We start from the raw sequence: 21,115 nt of genomic DNA, 5'->3' as shown, positions 1-21,115 counted from the left end.
ATTTGACAAATAATAGACATGGCATATTTAAGATTTAAAAGAACATTTAGCTAATTAAACTCAATTTATGAGAGAAGTTAGGCCTACTCAGCCAATAAGACTCATTGTGCATGAATTTTGTTTTGCGCAAGTTGAGCAAAGAAACGAAAGTCAGCCCAAAGCAGTAACACACCCACTCGTTATGGACACGTTGCTGCAGGCTGTTAAATAGGCAGCATGATACATATCCACATCACCACGCTTTTTTTGGTCTGACAGGCCTTGCGGAGTTTTTCCATCTCATTCTGTACTCCAATTGGCAGTGATTATTTTCAGGCATCATCGTTGCGAACGCCATTCAGGGGATTATTTCAGCACGCTGCACCTATTTCGCTTCATTTTTTCTTTAGAATTGAAAAAGAAAAGGTTCACAGCATTATAAGCCAGAGATTGTACTATAATATATTAGGATGATGGATAGGCGTGCCTAGTACTCTCGTGGTCAGTACCTTATGCCTGCATTCCCGACAGAATTCCACGAACTATCGAGCGAGGACATAAGGTCTGAAAATTGCTGTCCAGGAGAGAAATCTTCACTTAAAATTTTTGTGACTGCAGGAATTCATATTCTTGGTTCTTTCGATGAAGTCACGTAGATATAATAAAAATAAATTAAAGAAAAGAAAAACAACTTTATTTATATGAAAATAATAATAACAATTTTTTTTATTTACTTTTATTTTCTTTCCACATTTTTCTATCTACGTGACTTTACCGAAAGAACCAAGAATAATAAATATTCACCTCGAGGCGGGATGGGTGTGGTGTGATTGCGTTGTGACGTCACGCCGTGGATGTGAACATTTTGCTGAACGCGCGGCCGCTCGGCGCACTGCGATTGAGTGAGTTGGGACAAGCGCGTGGACCAAAAAAAAATCCGACTCGGGTGAGCAGCAATCGCTCGCACTCACTCACACACACCGGCCTGACAGTCACAGCGTGTAATAACTATAGGTGATCGTCTCGAGGGAGAGTATAATAGTGTTTGGTGTTTACGACGTGAAATATATGGTGGGGGTTTTTTGTTTTGTTTGATCACCGTGTGTAAAATGTGTTTATTTAACATTCCGTTCATTCCACGTGATTATTATTATCGTGTGAAAATAAGGGACGCGTCGCGAGATCATTGGGTGGAAGTCATTCGGAGGTCTGCGTGGATCGATGATGATGATGGTAACCATGTTTGCGCACCAGGTTTCCGCGTCAATTGCAACAGCTAACATCTGAGGCAAGTGCTATTTAAATTGGTTCTACTTCCCCCCCACCCACCTCCATCGCCCCCAAACCCCGAATTTTATTCACCAACACGTACTGCGCCAGCATGGTTGAAGTATGTTCAAACAATCCCGCATGACTGACGCGTCGTATGGTAGACCGTCACTCGGCGGTGGATTGACGAAGGGGGCTGTGAAGTAGAGCAAATAATACAATTCAAACGATTACTCGTGTGAGAGGATGTGCTTTGAATTAGTCGCAGTGGCGTTTCGAGTGGAACGGGCTTGTTTGTGTCGCTGTTGCTGCTGCAGGGATCTCAACACACAAGTCGTGTGCTGTGTGGATGTGTTTGTAAACAGAGCGGGGCATACTGACCATGATTGTGTTTACAATTGCAGTGGTCTTATATGTCAAGTTGCTGTTCTATTGAAACCGCTGCAGTAGCAGGAACTGAAGGTTGAGTGTTATGCAACGGCTCAAAGCTCTCCGCTCAGTGTGCTAAAAACTCAACAAGGCATGTGGTACTAAGTGCACTTAATCAGGTATACATGTTTTTAAAAAAAAAAGGCAATGTTACTTTTGTTAAATAATGGAACCGCATGTTTATAAATGGCGGCTTTGTCACATTGTGATTTATAAATGAGATCTGATAATACAAAAAAACCTGCCTTTAATGTTTTCAGAAATATTTAAAGGTGCGGTGGTTCTGATAGGTTTGTCAATACAAAATGTTCACAGATAGTAGTTCTCCTGCTGTGTTTGTTTCACCCGATGACGGTTGCTTGTGTTGCGATCGAAACGTCGTTACCAAAATAACCAAAGAGTATGTTCACAGATAGGGTCTACAGTTTGGGGATTCTCAGTTGAAGGAAGTGAGGAGGCCTTCATCCAGCAGTGGATTGACAAAATGTCTGTATAGCTAACATCAGTGATGATATATAAACCAGTCTTCGTCCTCCCCCATTTAACAACCCGCACTGACCAGTGTGGTGAAGTATGGTCAGGTAACTCCCATCACCTGGGATCGGCAACCAAAATAACAAGAGCAGCCATTTTTTTCGAAATCGTAGAAAAACCCACAATATTTCAGGAACCGCAGTGTATCTGAATACGAGACGGTGACCCTTAATAAATAAGGTCACGAAGCAGTCCTTAAAGAGCATCATGCGGCTCCGGAGCTGCAGATTTCTGACCCCTGCCCAAGGCCCTTCATCCATCAGTGTATGAGGACACACCAAAGTGTGTTGTGATCATTGCATAGTACAGCACTGTTGAGTTGGGGTGGGGAGCAGAGGTTCGCACTAGGCGCTATAAACCAAAACGATGTGACACAAATGTTGATGCATGGAGTCTGGTAAATACAATGGGAGAAATGCTGGAAAATAAAGGATCGAGAGATGCACTTTTTGGGGAGTTTATTGAGACATCTTTCCTGACCTATCATTGCTTAGATATCAATCATTAACTCCATTGAAACGGAGTACATAAAAATCCATAATCTGTTATAATGGTGATTCCACGAGGCCGGCCAAGCGCCATGAGCCCCTCCACACTTAACTGTAATAATACTGTTGATTGGTTTATTTTATCTCGTGTGATTCACGTAAATTGCATCTACCAATTGTCGAGAAACCACAGACAACCTGAAAGGCAGCCAAGCAGTGAGTCTGCACCCACAATTGTCTAGACTCTGCGGTTTTCTCTAAATGAATACGCTTTCAGCCAATTAATGTGCGGTCATACGTAGTTCAGCAGAATAGATCGTACATCAAAATCCCAGTAATCCTCGGTGATATGGGAGGGACCATATCGCGGATCTCATAATCTGGGGTGCACCACGATGATTAGTCCTGTGGAAATGGTGCGCCGGTGCGATATGCCACCAATTACGGCAGGAATTAGACGCGAGATTCCATTAAACAAATTCCCAGATTAGGGGGGAAACTACTAAAATATAAAGTCTAAAAAAAGCAAATAATTATTTCACACTGACCCAGTGTTTAAATAAATAGATAATATAATTCACATTGCAATGAAGCTGGCACCTTCTTTGAAACGCATTGTGCTTTCAAAGTACAGCAAAGTTAAAATAAAGTATGATAAATTAACCTCATCTACTGCCAACGCTATGTGGCACAGATTTTGGGAGGAGCTGTCAACGACGGATGCTCCACTGAAGGAATTTTCTGAATATTTGAGGGTTATTTTTTTTGACTCCTGCTGTAAGAAGGCAGCAGTGGTTGGCTAATATGAGACTCTCCTAAAAATGTGTTTACAAGAGCATTTTGCATTATTACATTCTCCAATACACTACATAAATAACCATTATACAAAAATTGTTATTATATATATTTAGTACAACAGTAAATAGGGAGTTAAATCTACATACTGTATTTTCGCTAAGTTAGGTCATTATCACTCTTCATTACCACCAAATGTAGCTGCCCCTAAGCCATATCGATTATGTCAGCACACTCTGTTAACTCTATTCACGGTCTCGCGAATCTCCCTCGACCTGTCCATATGAAGTGGGCTGTCACATCTCTTCTCATAGTACTCGAATCAACGTAACTTTTCACCTGTCACTCACATTACTCTATGGCAGGTATATCTACTGGCATCCTCACTCCTCTTAGGGCGGTGGTGGGCATGCATGCCTGTGATCCAGCAGTGGAGGCGAGGGTTGGTGGATCTCAAAAAATGTTTGTGAAATTCCCTTCCCGTGGGCATCAAGGAGGAATACCCTGGGTCGTCAGTAGCAAGCAGTACAGCTAAAATATGGACTCCACCTATTGTCTGTATGGGTTTTATCCAGTGCTCTAGTTTCCTCCCACATGTAAACGCTCATTAATTGTCCAATAACGCCTTCATATATGTGTAATAACAGCCATAGAGGGTTCACGTGGGGATTGGCTTGCCGGTCCTGCTTGTAGCCAATAAGGGTTGAGATAGGGACCATGGCCCATGCGTCATCACGACAGGTCATCAGGAGTGATTGGCCTAGCCATTCGGGGCCCCAGCTAATGGGGAGCCGGATGAGGGGCGTGGTCCCGGGATTGACAGGGAACCATCGAGAATGGTCGAAGCTGTCCATGAACGATTGGCTGGGGGAACCACGTGACGAAGGTATTAAGAGCGAGTGAGAGAGATCGATCGGGAGCAGACTGAAACTGACAAGAGCAGGGTCACGCGCGGACGGGGGCTCGGGTTGCCACGTGCGCGGTGGGGACTTAGTGCGTAGTCTGTCATCTCTCCGTTGTCTGCCAGCAACGGAGAGTGAGTGAGCAAAGTGTATTGTGGAGTGGAAATAAAAGGACTGATTCCGAAGCCGTCTCCTGAAGGATTATTACACTGGTGTCAGAAGTAATTCTGCGACTGTTTGGACGATCGTCAAGATGTCTAAACACCTCAGAAAAAAGAACCTGCCCGTGCCTCTGTCGGAGGAAGAGGTCGAGACGGATGAAGATGAGCTGTTGGGAGCTACAGCCCTGGTGCCGCCGGCTGACGACGTTCGCCTCGACGCCTCTCAGCGTCGACCGGGGGAGGATGCGACCACCGCAGGACCGAGAGACGAATGGCGGCTGATGGCGGAGCAGATTGAGCCGTTGCGCGCAATTCTGCTAAGCCTGGTGACCGCGGTGGCGTCCTCACCAGCCGTGGGTCGCCAGATCGCCGATCAGCTGGACGCCGCGGGAAGGGGTCCTGCTATGGAAGCGGGACCCGCCATTGCTCCTGCCACGCGGGAGGACGCCGTCGTCTTGGGTGGGGTGGCTGCGCCGGAGTCGTCGGCCGCCATTTTGGGCACGCCTACCACCATGCGGCCGCCGGACGCCATTTTGTCTGCACCGAGCGGAGAGCGGGAACGGCGGCCGGAGACGCCCGCGGCACGTGCCTGCCACCGCGGACATCGCCTTCCACAAATAAAATAATTTATCGCCGGGGGCGATTGGAGTGCTTTTACGTGGCGCTTCGAGTCAGCTTTTAGATCTGTCAACTGGACGGAGGAAGAAGCGCTGGGAGCGCTACCTACGCTGCTCGATGATGTGTCTCTGGGAGTCTTCCGCTCCATCCCGGCGTCCAAGAAGAAGACACTGCGGGATGCGTTCACAGAGATGGCGGAATTTTACGACCCGCCGACATCGGCCACCAGAAAATTTATGTCGCGTCGCCGGGCACCGGAGGAATCGCCGTTGGCCTATCGGGGGGCGTTGATGGCGATGGCCATGGCCGCCTACCCCGACGCAACGGCCAAGCATTTGGATCCTCTCATCCTTTCCCGCATGCCGGAGTTGTCTCAGGAGCTCAACATCTCTCTACCAGTGTGCGGCCACGAACCGCTTTCATCGCGGTGGGTGGCGCGCTGCCTGGACGCTAAGTTTAATATCAAGCGGTGGGACCAGATGGCGGCGTGGACGGGGAAACCCGAGATCGACGGGCCGCCTCTGGGGTGGTCTCCGCGATTGGTTGTCCACTGCTCCGACGACTCGGGCGACGACGACATGCTGGCTGCTGCTGTCCCGCATAGGATTCCAGGCCGGCGGCTGCGCGAACAGCGGGGCGACTACACGGGCCGACCGCGTGCGAGGGCCGGGTCGTCCGACCACCGGCCGACGTCGGCCGCGTGTTTTAAGTGCGGCAGACGGGGCCACTTCGCCCGTGACTGCCGCTGCCGACCTTTGCTGTCGCCTCCTCTGCCAAGGGGACCTCCATCTCCTCTACCTGCCGCGGAGCTGCAACAACCTCGGGCGAGTCGGCACAAATCGGACACCCGGCAGGTCGTGTCACATCACTCATCCACTTGCACTCATTCTTACACTCCTAAGGGTAATTTTACTTCTCCTGCTCCATTGACACGCTCTGCTACACAGTGGAAGAAATTGGCTCGCAGGATTGTGGCTGCGGCGTCGGGCTCGTCGACGGTACGCGGTACCATCGACGGCGTTGACGTCCGTATCTTGGTGGACACTGGCGCATCGGCTACCATCATTTCGGATGTAATTTTTCATTTGTTGTCCATTCCTGCGTCGAGAATACGCAAGGTTAATGATGCGTGTGTTGCCGCCAATGGGGGGAGCATGGGTATCTGCGGACAGGTGGATGTGAGCATCGCTATCGGAAATATTACCGCCGCAGGACCTATGTTAATTTCTCGCTCGCTAGCTGTTCCATGCTTGTTGGGTACGGATTTCCTGCGCCGGATGCCGTTGCGAATACGGGTCGACCAGGACTGTTTGGAAATGCCGGGGGGTCGTAGGATGGCGTTCCTGCCTTCCCTGCTGGCCAAGGCGCCTACAGGTAACGCAGTTACTGCTGTAGTTGCGGCAACGGTGGAGGTTCCATCGGGAGCGCAAATACTTATTCCGCTACGTTACCAAAAACCACTTCAAATGGGAAGGGGTGCGAAAGGCGTGCTATTATCCCCATCGAATTCCGTATCAAAATCTTTTTCTTTGGCGGCGGCACAAACGATTGTGTGCCCAGGTCAGGCACCTTTCATACAGGTCTTGAATGGGGGACCTGTTCGCGTTGTTGTTCCGGAGGGATCGGTGCTGGCTCACGCCACTACCGATTTCGCCTCTTGTGAAAAACCGCCGCGCGCTCGGATGCCCGCGGATGGGCCTCCGCATGATCGTTCACAAGAACGCTGGATCGCGGATTTATGCGGAGAGAATTCTTCCTTGTCAAATGAACATAGGAACGCCTTGCGTTCGCTGTTGCTGCAGTACGCTGATGTGTTCAGCAGAAATGATTTGGACCTCGGACGCACATCGCTTTTGTCGCACCATATTGAAACCGGTGCGTCGCCGCCTGTCTGTATGCACCCTCACCGCATGAGCCCGGCGGAAAGGGAACACGTGCGTGGGGCGGTAGATGAATTGCTGGCGGCGGATATTATCTCGCCATCCAATAGTCCTTGGGGCGCGCCCGTCGTTTTGGTTAAGAAAAAAGATGGTGGTACGAGGTTTTGCGTTGATTTCCGCCGGTTGAACAAAATCTCGGTAGCGGACGCGTACCCCTTACCGAGGATGGATGACTCATTGGATGCTTTATCGGGTGCTAAATTCTTTTCCACCCTTGACCTGTCCTCGGGCTTCTGGCAGCTTCCCCTCGATGACGAGTCAAAACCCAAAACGGCATTCCGCACGCCGCAAGGCCTCTTTGAATTTAATCGGTTGCCGATGGGCCTGAACGCGGCTCCGGCCACGTTTCAGCGGCTCATGGAATTGGTGTTGGCGGGACTGCAGTGGGAAACGTGCCTCATATATCTAGACGATATAATTGTCTTTAGCCGCACGTTCGAGGAACATCTCCAACGCCTTGAGACAGTTTTTCAAAGAATGCGTGCGGCTGACCTTAAGTTTAAACCGAGGAAATGCCACCTCCTGCAACACTCCGTCCGTTACATGGGTCATATTGTCAGTTCGGACGGTGTATCCACTGACCCTCTGAAAACGAAGTGTGAACGTGAGTGGCCCACACCCACTTCAGTGGGTGATGTTCGGCGGTTTATTGGATTCGCTTCCTATTATTGCCGCTTCGTTAAGAACTTTGCGACGTTGGCAAAACCATTACACGTTCTGACTGGCAAAAATCAAAGGTTTAAATGGGGGGCGGAGGAAGAAAGTTCCTTTATGGCACTTCGGGACCACCTCGCCACGGCGCCTACGTTAGATTACCCAGATTTTTCACAGCCGTTCATCCTTGATACGGATGCTAGTGATATCGGCATTGGGGTCGTTTTGTCGCAACATAAGGACGGGGTTGAGAGGGTGGTGGCGTATGGCAGCAGGGTTCTGTCCCCTGCGGAAACGCGATATTGCGTGACAAGGCGGGAACTTTTGGCAATTGTCCATTTTGTTCGATTGTACCGACCGTACCTGTATGGACGGGAATTCCTGGTCCGCATTGATCATGCGGCTTTGCAATATTCCCTCAAATTGGATCAGCCGTCAGGCCAATTGGCCCGGTGGTTGGAATCGTTACAGGAATTTTCCTTCGATATAACATACCGAAAGGGGGCCCGTCATGCGAACGCTGATGCGCTCTCAAGGCTGCCGCCCGTTCCTCCGTGCACTTGCCTGACGGGCACGCACCGCTGCGCCGCACCGCCCACGTCGCCCTGCCCGGTTATGGGGGCGATAGCGAATGAGGACGACGCAGGGGCGAAAGCGAAAGAGGAGGACCAGCAGGTGTCGGTGGACACCGATGATACCTTACGGCTGCCGCACGCGGTCTGGTTGCGTGAGCAGGAGGCCGATGCCTCGCTGTCTCCGCTACGTAAATTGGTTGGGAAACAGAAATCGCAATTGGCGGGCTGGAAGTGGCAGATGTTCCGGGGTAAGTCGGGATTGCTAATGTGTACCGACGGGGTGTCTGACCGACCACGCTTGGTGGTGCCTACTTCGTTTCGCTACGACCTGCTCCGTGCTCTGCACGCTGATAAGTTGATGCACCTCGGCGTCCAAAAGACTGTGGCCGCGATGCAAAAGGATTTTTTCTGGGCCGGTATGACGGCGGACATCAATGATTTTGTCCGCTCGTGCCATGACTGTGCGAAAAGGAAGCCGCCTCGGAACCACTATGTACCACCGTTGCGTTCCATTGAAGTGTCCCGTATCAACGAATTAGTGGCTCTCGACATTCTGGGGCCGTTTCCCCCGTCGGCTAGGGGCAATAAATACCTTCTGGTCGGGGTGGAATATTTTTCTCGATGGCCGATGGCCTGGCCTCTGCCTGACCAAACGGCAGCGTCCATCACCGACGCTTTCTTGAACGGGTATGTCATGGACAAGGGGGCACCTGAAAGGCTGCTCACAGATCAAGGCCGGAATTTCTCCTCTAAATTGCTTAGGGAAGTTTGTGACGCGCTAGGTACAAAGAAAGTTCGCACCTCCCCATACCATCCACAAACAGATGGTATGGTGGAACGATTCAACCGTACCCTTTCCGCTATGCTTTGTCACACGGTCAGTGAGAAGCAAACCGATTGGGACTTGCACATACCAGGCGTCTTGGCAGCATACCGCATGGTTCCGCACACGTCCATGGGATACTCACCGTTTTTTTTATGTATGGCCGTGAAAATGTTCCACCCATCGATGTGCAACTGGGTACGCCGAGTAAACAACCGTCCCGCTCCCTGCCTGACCACGTGCGTGACTCGCTTGAATGAGTAACGGAAGCGCGAGAGGCTGCCCGGTGTGCGACGGTCCGTGCTCAGGCAAGGAACGAACGGTACGCGCGTCGATCGCATACTCGCATGCCTTGGTCAGTGGGAGACCTGGCGTGGCTCCACTGCCCCCAGGTACCGGCGGGCACATCCCCTAAATTGCACAGGCCATGGCGGGGGCCTGTGACGCTCGTAGATGTTCGGAACTCGCAAAGTATCCGCGTTCAATACGGCAAACGTCGGTGGTATGTTCATTCCTCGCGACTTAAACCCTATGTTGACGCGCGTGTCGGTCCTTCATCCCCAATAGCTGACCTGCCGGGTTCTGCTGGGCCGACTGCGCGTCTTGACACGCCCGTTGATCCCAGGGGGGACTGTGTTGTGCCTCCTGCAGATGAACAGGTTCTGAGGGCTGAGGAAGCCCCCGCTGCCCCCCCTCCAACGGGGCCCGCCCTGGACGTGACCAAGCACCAACAACCGACTTATTCTTCGAGCCTGCCACCTCCTGTTCATCCGGAGGCAAAGTGACCTTGCGCTGGGAGCGGAGAGGGTCCCGCGTCGCGTACGCGGTCGAAATCTCTTCCGTTTCGTTAACGTTTGATCGTTCGCTGATTCTCTGTCGTTACCGCGCTGCAGGGGCGCCCTAATGTATGTTGTGATTTTTTTATAATTATTATGGGTGACTGTTTTACATGTTGTTAGGCGCGGGAACGCCGGTTCACCCTCAAATTGTTAAACGCACCTTGGTGCCCTAATAAGATGTTGCGGAATTGGTTCTTCACCCTTTTCCCAGCCGAGACGGCTAAATTTTTTCACCGGGGGGGGGGGGGGGTGATGTAATAACAGCCATAGAGTGTTCACGTGGGGATTGGCTTGTCGGTCCTGCTTGTAGCCAATAAGGGTTGAGATAGGGACCATGGCCCATGCGTCATCACGACAGGTCATCAGGAGTGATTGGCCTAGCCATTCGAGGCCCCAGCTAATGGGGAGCCGGATGAGGGGCGTGGTCCCGGGATTGACAGGGAACCATCGAGAATGGTCGAAGCTGTCCATGAACGATTGGCTGGGGGAACCACGTGACGAATGTATTAAGAGCGAGTGAGAGAGAACGATCGGGAGCAGACTGAAACTGACAAGAGCAGGGTCACGCGCAGACGGGGGCTCGGGTTGCCACGTGCGCGGTGGGGACTTAGTGCGTAGTCTGTCCTCTCTCCGTTGTCTGCCAGCAACGGAGAGTGAGTGAGCAAAGTGTATTGTGGAGTGGAAATAAAAGGACTGATTCCGAAGCCGTCTCCTGAAGGATTATTACATATGGATGACCGCAGAGCTTGAGCTAATACTGGTAGGAACGAAGTGAACCAGCCTACAATAGATTATATCGTCCGTCAGTCCGATGTCCGATTAGGTGTAGCAACATCGCCCCCTACTGCAAACACTTGGCAGGACCCTACAAAAACCTTTAGACTCAGTGAGGCTTTCCTGGCTAAACAAGTGTAACATTCCCTTATAATTCCCTGAGATAGTTTTTAATTAAAACATTTAAATAAAAAATTAACTCACAGCAGCCTAAAGCCTACAGCTAGGCCTAAAGCCTAGAACTAGGCCTCAAACTCTCCCTTCGTATCGTACCCCCGCCATTTCATTTTATTATAGCCATTCATGTGTTCGTTCCTACCAGCCCACCCCGCAGGGACCTGTTTTTGGCGTCGGATCACCATGTGGCTGCCTTCTAGCGTGCCCACGGTTCCTCGCGCCTCTTGATTCGATCTCTCTCTATGAGAGTGAGCGAATACCGTGTGCATCACAAGTCGAAATGATGATTATTACACCAGGAAGACATATCTCCTCTGCTACCCTAACTCGCTCTTCTCCCCCAATACTCGTCAGTACGCACCCTTTCCTCTCCTCGATTAGGGCCGAGCTCTTCGCGACCATCCTATGAGCGAGATCCCCGAACCAGGTTCCCCCCATCAGTCGTTATATTACATCCTCTCTTGTGTCCCCAAGGCTAAACATGTATCCATATATTTCCCAGCCTTCCTCCAATTAACCGACTTCCTGCTCCATTAAACCTCACTTACGTAACTCAACCATTCACGATCACTACGCCACATGAACTTGAGTGCCCGCGTAATGTTATGGGAATTAGTGAATTTCTGTTGAGTGTTCGATGAGAGTGAGGTAATGGGTTAGTGTTACACGTCATATCAGTCAGAAGATGCATTTATGTCATCTCACTGACATCTATAACTAAATACATCCTACATGTCTCTCAAGCTTTCGATGATTGGGCCATGTTCGTATACTCTATAGAACAATCAAGAATAGATGTTTCTTAGTCATTATTCTTGATGCATAACACCACGTCATGGCCCCAGGCCGTTTACTGTATGTACCCAGGATACAGAACTCATTAACGCGACTCACAAGCATTTTTTTTTGCTACACGACCATGTGTTTCGGAAACGTTTACATAATGTAGCTTTGTACATTTTACCACCATGAACGCAACCGATAAATTAATGCTACAAGTATAATCACAATTTGTTGTTTCAGGTTGTATAGCTGCTACGTGTTGTGCATTATCGTGTACTGAGATTCACGGGCCAGTGCTGCCTGAACAGCTGTGTAAAAAGATCCATTGCTGCTGCTATTGTGGTGATTCATTCTCCTATCTGAGGGATTTATATCCATCATTGTTGCTTTGTTTATATATAAATGATTACATTGTACAACACTGTAATGCTAATTGTCCAAATGTGTCATTATTTTCAAATAGATTGTTGTTATATTGTATTTTCGGTTTCAGTGACAATGTACTATTATTTCTGACTAGCCTATAGCCCGTCCAGGGACGGGTGTATTGCATTAAATCTGAAACCTGCAAGCGAAAAGCAGACCTCAACGTGATATTCATTGCATTAATGCGTGTGCAATTTATAAGGGCACGGTGAAACAGACTTAGTTCATTTTAAGGTTATAATCCCTTGTTCATCTTGACGTCCTTCTTACTTTGATGTCTCAATAGGAGATCGCATGACATGAGGGTTCTGCCTTTGTAGTGAGGGTTGTAATTTGACGCCTAGGAGGGGGAGGAGGCGCCTCGCCCCCCCTGTGAAGTGACGTCAGCCGCTAAGTATTATTAATGGCGGGGGGGGGGGGAGGTCCATATTCTTTGGTTCTTTCGGTAAAGTCACGTAGATAGAAAATACTATTTTAATAAAATAAAATGTAAAAGGTACAAATAAAATAAAAAAATTAAAGCAAAAAACCCACGACCTTTCGATCGCAACAAAAGCCGTCTTCATCAGGCAGAGAGAAAAGAGGGGGTAAACCTCCAAATGCAACTGCTTATAAGGGCTTCCAAAGTTGTGAGTGGGCGGAGGATTCGAGTTGCGAGGAGGAAAGCTGTGCAGCGTAAACAGCATCGGTGGGGCAGCCAATACTAATGTAGAAGTAAAGCGCGGGATAGAGATGGAGCTGAGAGCGAGGGGCGCATTCCAAGTGTGGTAGACAATGGGGGTGGGAGGGGGCAGAGCTAGGCCAAGAAGACCTGAAGCTTCGTGCGAAGCGACAGAACAGGTAGCTTCCACACAGCGTTACGCAACTGATGAAAGATAATGCCGCTCGACTGATTTGGAGTGAGACCTCTGCTAGTAAAGCGGAGCCGGTCATGAGCACGTTGCCCAGATATGGGAAAATCTCCACTCTCTCCACAACTGCCCTATCACCAATTGGGAGTTATGGGGTGGAGTGTCCGATGGTCCAAAATATCCAGGCAGGTGCTTAGTTTTGGTGGGGCTGATGGTAAGACCCCACCTCTTAGTGGCAAGCTCCAGATTCAGCAGCAGCGCCTCAAACTCCTCCTCTGATTGAGCAGCAATTACCAGATCATTGGCATACGTAACATGGTTGAGCAATAGGGCCATCCCTTGACCACACGCGGGCATCGATCAGCCTCCCATTGTATCTGTACCAGATGGAAATTCCTCCGGTACAGCTATTGCAGGCTTCACGAGCGACGTGGTCGAAATAGATGTTAAATAATGTGGGAGCCAGAGGACATCCCTGGCGCACCCCAAGGTGTAGAGGGATAGGCTCCGACTCCCGGCCACGTAGTTTTACCCGGCCCGCTCACCATCATGAAGGTCCTTAATGATCATGAGCAGAGGGTCAGGGACTCCAAAAGCACAAATAACAACCCAGAGCCCAGGCCTAGTGATGGTATCATAGGCCTTGTCCAGGTCAATAAAGCAGAGATGTAGGTGTTGCTGGAATTCCCTACACCTCTGCTGTAGCAGACAGACAGAAAGTATGGCATCTGTGCAGGACCACCCTTTCCTGAAACCGCATTGAGTCTCCGCAAGCCTCTCCTCAGTGTGCCTGGCAAAGCGAAGTTGAATAATCCTTGCCAGGACCTTTCCCGGCACACTGAGGAGTGAGATGCCCCTGTAGTTGTTACAGTATGTGCGTTCCCACTTCTTAAAGAAGAGGACCACCTTCTAATCCTGCAGAACCCGTCCAGTGGTTCAGACTATTGTTATGATGTCATGTAGGGCAGTTTGTGCACAAACGCTACCCTCCCTCAGCATTTTGCTTGGGAGATCATCTCTGCCTGGTGCCTTTCCTGGTCTCAGACTCTGGATCGCTTTCAGGATTTCCTCAACAGATGGCACCTCCGCCAGCCACTCACAGGGGGTGACTTATTCCAATATTAATTTTAGAACTTTCGTGACTGCAGGAATTATTATTTGTTTCTTTCGGTTAAGTCACGTCTAAAGATAAAATAATAAATTAAATTAAATAATAGAATACGACGTTTCGATTGCAACACAAGCAATCATCATCAGGTATAATGAAATAGCGGCATAAAATCTAACCAGAAAACTATAGACAGACATATTAGCAGACAGATATCACCAAGATACATTACGAGAGCAACACAGGTAACAGAGAGGGGTGATCGTCTCTGTGTGGTGGCCTTAAATAGACAGAGGGGGCGGAGGCAGAGAGAGGGAGGAGGGTTAGAGAAAAAATTAGCATATTAATGAGTGGTCAACAGACGTGGTGCTGCGAATGCGATGGCACGGCAAGCAAGCTTGAAAAATCAGGAGAAGGACACACTAAAATTAAATAACCTAGTAAAATATCGAAATGTAATGTAATACAACACAGAGGGTCGGTCAACACACAATTAACGCATAGCCTGGTTGATTACGTATTTCAAAGATTGCTAAGTTAGAATTTAAGTGTGAACAATCTAAAGAGAGGACACAGGCAGAGAAAACAAGTCGCCAGAGAGAGAGAAAAAAAGATAAGCTTAAAACTTCCCCGTAGAAGTGGTTCAATCTTAATTTTAGAACTTTCGTGACTGCAGGAATTATTATTTGTTTCTTTCGGTTAAGTCACGTCTAAAGATACAATAATAAATTAAATTAAATAATAGAATACGACGTTTCGATTGCAACACAAGCAATCATCATCATCAGGTATAATGAAATAGCGACATAAAATCTAACCAGAAAACTATAGACAGACATATTAGCAGACAGATATCACCAACAAAGGAGTGGCAGCCTCTCCTCCGCAGTGAGCGTTAGAACATTCAACGTGGCTATCTGTAGTGGCTTTTCGTTGTTTCTGGAGGAGCCCCGAGGGTGAAGATTCAATCTCCTGGCTCCGCCAATTGGGGTTTGGCCAGGAGACGTCATAGACGCCTGTCCCCCCGGGGCCTTCGGCACAAGCTTATTAGTAACATATTTTTGTTTAACTCGTAGTTTCGTGGTAATGAATTGAAGGTGAAGGGGTTACCAGCCCTTCGCACTCGTCCAGAGCCTCCGTTTAGCGACTGTGGTGGACACAGACGCCATGAGGGGAGAGGCCAATGGGCATTGACCTCCCCCCACAGCACTACCCACAACAGAGTTCCCCGTCCGGCACCGCAAGGAGGTAGGGGGTTGTTTTGCCGGACACACACATTAACTCGCACACACATCGACTGATACACATACACACGGACGTACACACATACACACACATCGTCGCATACATGCACATGGACTCACACGCATACAAGGACTTATATATTAATATTTACCAAGTAAATTTAGAAATATTAGTTGTCAGCACACAAACGAAAATATTGTAATATTTCCAAGATAATTATGAAAATAATAGGTTTCTTTGTACGTGAGTTTAGCGAAAGAAGCAAGACATATAATTATTATTTGTCTTTACACAAACATTATTAATATAATATTTGCAAGGTGAATATTAAAATAATAGGTTTCCATCAACGTGAGTTTAGCGAAAGAAGCAAGAATATAGTACTTAACATTGCCGTGGTGAGGTCTAGTCCCATGCAGAGCTCCTGGCCTCGCCTAGATTGCCCAACCAGCCGAGGTGGCACCTTGGCAGGCTGGGGCTTGGCTGCTAGCCCCCCCCCCCCCCAGCCACGATCCCCCTGCCCGCTCTGCAGTAATATCTACGGCAGTAGTAGCATCTACTGACTGTATATTAGTAACTGCACGCATCGAGGTTTGGGGGCGGGAGGACATAACACTGTGAAGAATTTACCTCAGCGTTTTGAGTATTTTTATTGCATTTTTAACACGGAAGAAAATGTCCCCCTCACCCCCACCGAACGCGTGTGACTTGATATGGTAAATAAATAAATGAAAATCGCACTCAATCGTTAATTTAACTACTTTAAAGTTGACGGACGGGAAAAAGGACAAGCTCTTGCTCACCACAGGGCTTACGGCGTGGTACCTGGATATTTATTTTTAAATGTAACCCCCACCGTTTGAGAGCCAAATCCTTCGCAAGTGTGCGAACACACACACACAGACAGACAAAAATTACATTATAGGTAAGATTTGTTATTCATATGAAACTTTACTGTTTCGATGATTTAATATAATTGTATAGACCGTATTACTAAAAATGTAAAGGGTGGCACAAAAGTTAGCAAGCATAGGGTTGTATTTAATTTGACAAAACACAGTTTTATTAAATGTATTTGAACACATGTTCAAACTGACTTCCATTTACATGAACACATTGAATAATTTTACTTTGAAATGAATGTAGGACTTTTATTAATTACAGGTGTAATCTTTGAACATTGATCAATTATGTTTTGTCTCAATTCATTAAGGATTCTTGGTCGAATGTTGTAAACAACATAGTTGAGGTGACCCCACAGGAATAAGAAAAATAGATATTAATACTGATGATAGATAAAATGTGAACTTAAAGAATATAAAAAAAAATATGCCAGTGTTAAAATAAATTAAATAAGCCTATGTGTTCTGACTTTTGGGCCCCCTCTATAGCCCTTTGCCAAATCTCTGCTGGATGATCTCCCATAGCAATATTGGTCATGGGGATTATCTCAATATACTTCACACTGGTCAGTGCAGGCTGGTCAATGGGCAGGGGGACAGGGCCAGTTGAGGTATGACTCGCCACTGATAATAGCCGTGGCGAGATGTTAACTATGCATACAGGAGGTCGTGGTTTCCATCCCGAACCTGACGCCGGTATATTTGGAGTTTGCATGTACTCCCCGTGGTCGCGTGTGTTTTTCTCCGCGGCCTTCGTGTTTTCCCTCCACATTTAGAAACATGCCATTAGAATATTTGGCTGCCATAAATTTCTACATGATAAGCCACTTCGTTGAGCTATGATTTGTGGCCAGGTCGCTTCTCAAAAAGAGATGGTAAAACAAAAATAGTTTCTAGTTAAAAAAATTGTTTCAACAAGTCGCATGATTCAGAGAACAGTGCACTATTTACTGCCTCAGTACCCATTAAAAGAATATAACTACATTTTATTATAAGTGGATTGATCCATAAGTGGATTGACAAATGTATGAATAATAATCATAATTCGTTTTTGATGGAGAACCTTTAGCGCTGGATGCCTTAGAGGTGCATCATCAGCTTGTAAGTGCAAATTATACAAAATACCGAAGTGTTGAGAGAGAATATCCCACATGTTTGCTCTAAAACATACTTTGTAAGTTTACTGGTATATGTATCGTTAAAGACTGAAATTATACACGAACATTTTGCCGATAGATTGTTCTCTGCTCTACATGTATATTGCACGTAACAGTGCCGTACGAGTAAAACCCTGGCTAACCGGTTTTCACACCTCGCTTATCAGGTTCTGCTAATAAAAAAATCCCATCTAAAAAGAAAAAAAATTGTGAAACAATACAACATTTTACAAATTCTATACATACTCTACAATTAAAAATGTGTTATGCAATCATAAAATCCATTCGAACATTCAAAAATAGTTAATTTAAAATGTACTTTATACGTTAGTGGAGGAGGGGGGATGGTTTATAGTTGAGGGCGACGGGGGAAGGGTGGGGAAGAGTTTGGGGAAAAGTTTGGGGAGCCGGTGTACCCTCGACATCATTTCACAGCATACAGGACCGTGAGTTGACTTTGCTTTTGGCCTCTACGCTAACGGTGTTAGGTTAAAATGACACAAGTAAAAAATATATTTAACAATGGCACAATGAAACGGGACTGTATTAATAGTAATTAAGACCCCACAGTAACGACCACAGCTCGTATCTATGACCACCTAACGACTGCTACCGACACCGAGGCTATTGATGGCGCTGCTTTGCTCTTCTACCGCACGCGTATGTAGAGTTATAGCCCGATAGTCAGCAGCTGCGCTGAAAGCGAACGCAGCAGCGTCTCTTTCGCAATGCTCTCCACTTCTTTGTAAATGTCCTTCTACTTTTGAAAATGTTCGCCTTTCGCTTTGTCCGAGACGAGGAAATGTGATGCACGTGCAGAAGTGTACTTAAGGATTTTCACGTGTTTGTTTTTTACTTAATAAATGTTGGTAAAGGTTATGTTAACTTACAATAAATGTTTGTTTGGGTTGTTTTAATTTATTTTCGTGGTCCATTTTGGTATTTTACCGTACGTAATGGGTTTCTAGGAACGGAACCCCAATGTATAACATTGTGCCCAGAGCCGGCCCAGCCACTAAGCGACCCTTGCAATTGCAAAGGGCCCCGTGTCCAGCAGAGGGCCCCCTAGAGTCACTGCGAGCTAGTGGGTGAAAAAAATCATACATCAAAGGGGCCTCCAACCAAATTTAGCTTCGGGCCCCCAAAGGTCTAGGGCCGGTTCTGATTGTGCCTATGGGAAATAAGGGTTCGACTTACTACGGCTCCACTTACGACCGTCGTCCAGGGACCAATTAGGTTGTAGGTGCGGCGGTCGCCTGTCCTGTGCTAACAGTTAGAAGTCCTGCAGTTATATAAAGAGATGATTAACCCTAACTCTCAATTATTATTTCTTGCGCCTGCTTTTCCTAGTTCTCACCTGTGCCGTTTTTACCGTACGCATGTGCACTACACACCAATGTATTTTATTGCACATATATACTGTATTGTACGCGTGCAAGTGTCTTTAATTAACGTTTTTATTGTTTTTACTCGGATTGCAATTGAAATTGTGGATAGCTGATTTTTTTTCAGCTTGCCGCATCAATGCACCTGCCCCTGATGAGTCCCGCAAGTTGGGATTTTATTTAAACATTTTAATCACATTGTGGCGTTTTTTAAAGAATACATATTTCACAATACTGTATCACAAATCTAGTTTTACATGCTGTAACAAATCCATGTTGATTAATCGTTAATAAATTAATGTACTACTATGTGTGAAATGTTAGTATTTATAAGTAGCATTCTTCGAACGTTCTTTAAATAGAAAAAGTATTAATTAAAACTTACCGTTTCAGATTTCAACATCCAACAAGCCAGGTTTGGATTCCCAAAATCAGCCTAAATGGCGAAGCGACCAAAATTAGTTTCAAGACTATGGGTGCTTTTTTGCTTGTTCTTTTTATTATCAAGCGTGATACTCACGGCAGTACTCGTATGGATGAGCCAAAGTTCACAGCCTCCAAAAACATGCCCCACTAACTCCACTCATAATAAATGGATGCCCAACCACAAAGCCAGAGAGATTTTCTCTGACTTGTCCCCTGCAGAGTTAACAGCTGTACACAAATTTCTGCTAAATCAAAAGCCGCTCAATATTGTCCCAGTCACAAAAGCAACCTTGAAAAGCAATTACATCTACATGATTGAGCTCCACAACCCAACAAAAAGAGAAGCCCTGAATTACTTGGACCATGGGGGACCAAAGCCTGAACGAGTTGCCAAGGCAGTGGTTTTTCGTGGTGCTGACAGTTCAGTTTCTATTGCAGAATACTTGGTTGGTCCAATTCCGAACCCAAGATGGTACAATCTATACCATCCCTCAACAAGGAAACGTACAATTAATTACTGCTCACGACCATCATCAATGCCAGAATACAAACCCTTGTATTTACAACTGATCCCCGGTATCATGGGCAAAATAGAACACATTTTGAAAGAGAGTTATGGCTATTGGTTTCATAATTGTGGAGACAAGTGTCTGATTGCAGCAGACCTTCCCATTAGAGGTTTTGAATCTAATCAAAGGCATTCCTGGCTACAGTTCTTCAGAAATGTGGAGGGTTTCTATCTGCAGCCAGTTAGCCTTGAAATCCTGATCGATCACAACAGCACAAATACGGATGATTGGAGCGTGATGAAAGTAAATTACGATGGCCAGTATTTTGACAGTATTGAAGAATTTGTTCAGAAATACGATGAAGGAACCGTCAACAAGGTGAAGCAATTGGACAGCAATGCGAAGTCTGCTGCGTACGATCGTCGTGGAGCCTTCAGAGCAGACACGCCTCAGGCGGGACCGCGGCAGTACGAGCCCGAGGGCCACCGCTACCAGGTTGACGGGAACTTTGTGCAGTACATGCCCTGGACGTTCGCTTTCAGAATCTCCTTCACGGGTCTCCAGCTCTTTGACATCAAGTACAACGATGAGCGACTCGTGTATGAGATGAGCCTCCAAGACGCAGTCTCCTTTTATGCTGGAAACACACCCGTCGGGATGCAGTTGAAAGCCATCGACTCAGGCTGGAACTTTGGTGCTGACAATTTTGAGTTGGTGAGGGGCATAGACTGCCCAGAGAGTGCTACGTTTTTGGACACCTACCACTTTGTGGACACGGACAAGCCGACGAAATACCCAAACTCCATATGCATTTTTGAGCACAACACCGGGGTGCCCCTGCGTCGCCACACCGACAACGACTTTCAAAACGGTTACACGTTCTACGGTGGCCTGGTCAGCTATGTGCTCGTGATTAGGACTATCAATGTTGTGTACAATTACGATTACATAATAGACTACATATTTTACCAGAATGGAGTCATTGAAACAAGAACCCAAGCCACCGGGTACCTCCAGACGAGTTATCTATTTGGAGACGGCACCAAGTACGGCACCAGAATATCCGATCATGTCCTGGGAAATGTTCACACGCACATGTTCAACTACAAGGTGGATGTCGACTTGGGAGGTGGGTTATCATGACAAATACTTTGTTGTAAACTTTCATATTCTGCAGTGTAACGTGTTGGTTTATGCTTTCAAGGGGCGAGTGGTGGCACAGATGTTAGCGAACTGCAATAATTTGGCCCTGGGCCTCCCATTTCATAACCTGCATTGATCTCTGATCTCTGTGGTGAAGTGTTGACAAATTATCTTCATGACGAACACAGTATATAGATGGCTTCGTAACCCCCCCCCCCCAACC

General features: G+C 47.2%; 1 protein-coding gene across 3 annotated transcripts in view; it reads left to right on the top strand.

Annotated features, from left to right (window-relative positions):
* The first annotated feature begins 852 nt into the window (after window positions 1-852).
* Window positions 853-21,115, top strand: part of LOC144937910 (diamine oxidase [copper-containing]-like) — a 35,770-nt gene continuing 15,507 nt past the window's right edge. The window contains exons 1-2 of one of the 3 annotated variants that reach the window (XM_078865510.1): window positions 853-925; window positions 19,208-20,878. In XM_078865510.1, coding sequence (XP_078721636.1) covers window positions 19,255-20,878 — 1,624 coding nt within the window. In that variant the 5' untranslated portion in view covers window positions 853-925; window positions 19,208-19,254. Of the gene's footprint in view, window positions 926-17,809; window positions 17,876-19,207; window positions 20,879-21,115 lie in introns of those variants that run through there. The other 2 variants (XM_078865519.1, XM_078865528.1) reach the window with 2 other exon arrangements.

Source organism: Lampetra fluviatilis, chromosome 2, assembly GCF_964198595.1.
Source record: "Lampetra fluviatilis chromosome 2, kcLamFluv1.1, whole genome shotgun sequence".
NCBI lineage: Eukaryota > Metazoa > Chordata > Hyperoartia > Petromyzontiformes > Petromyzontidae > Lampetra > Lampetra fluviatilis.
The sequence above is the reverse complement of the archived record's forward strand: the minus strand, read 5'-3'. Positions and strand labels throughout refer to the sequence as shown.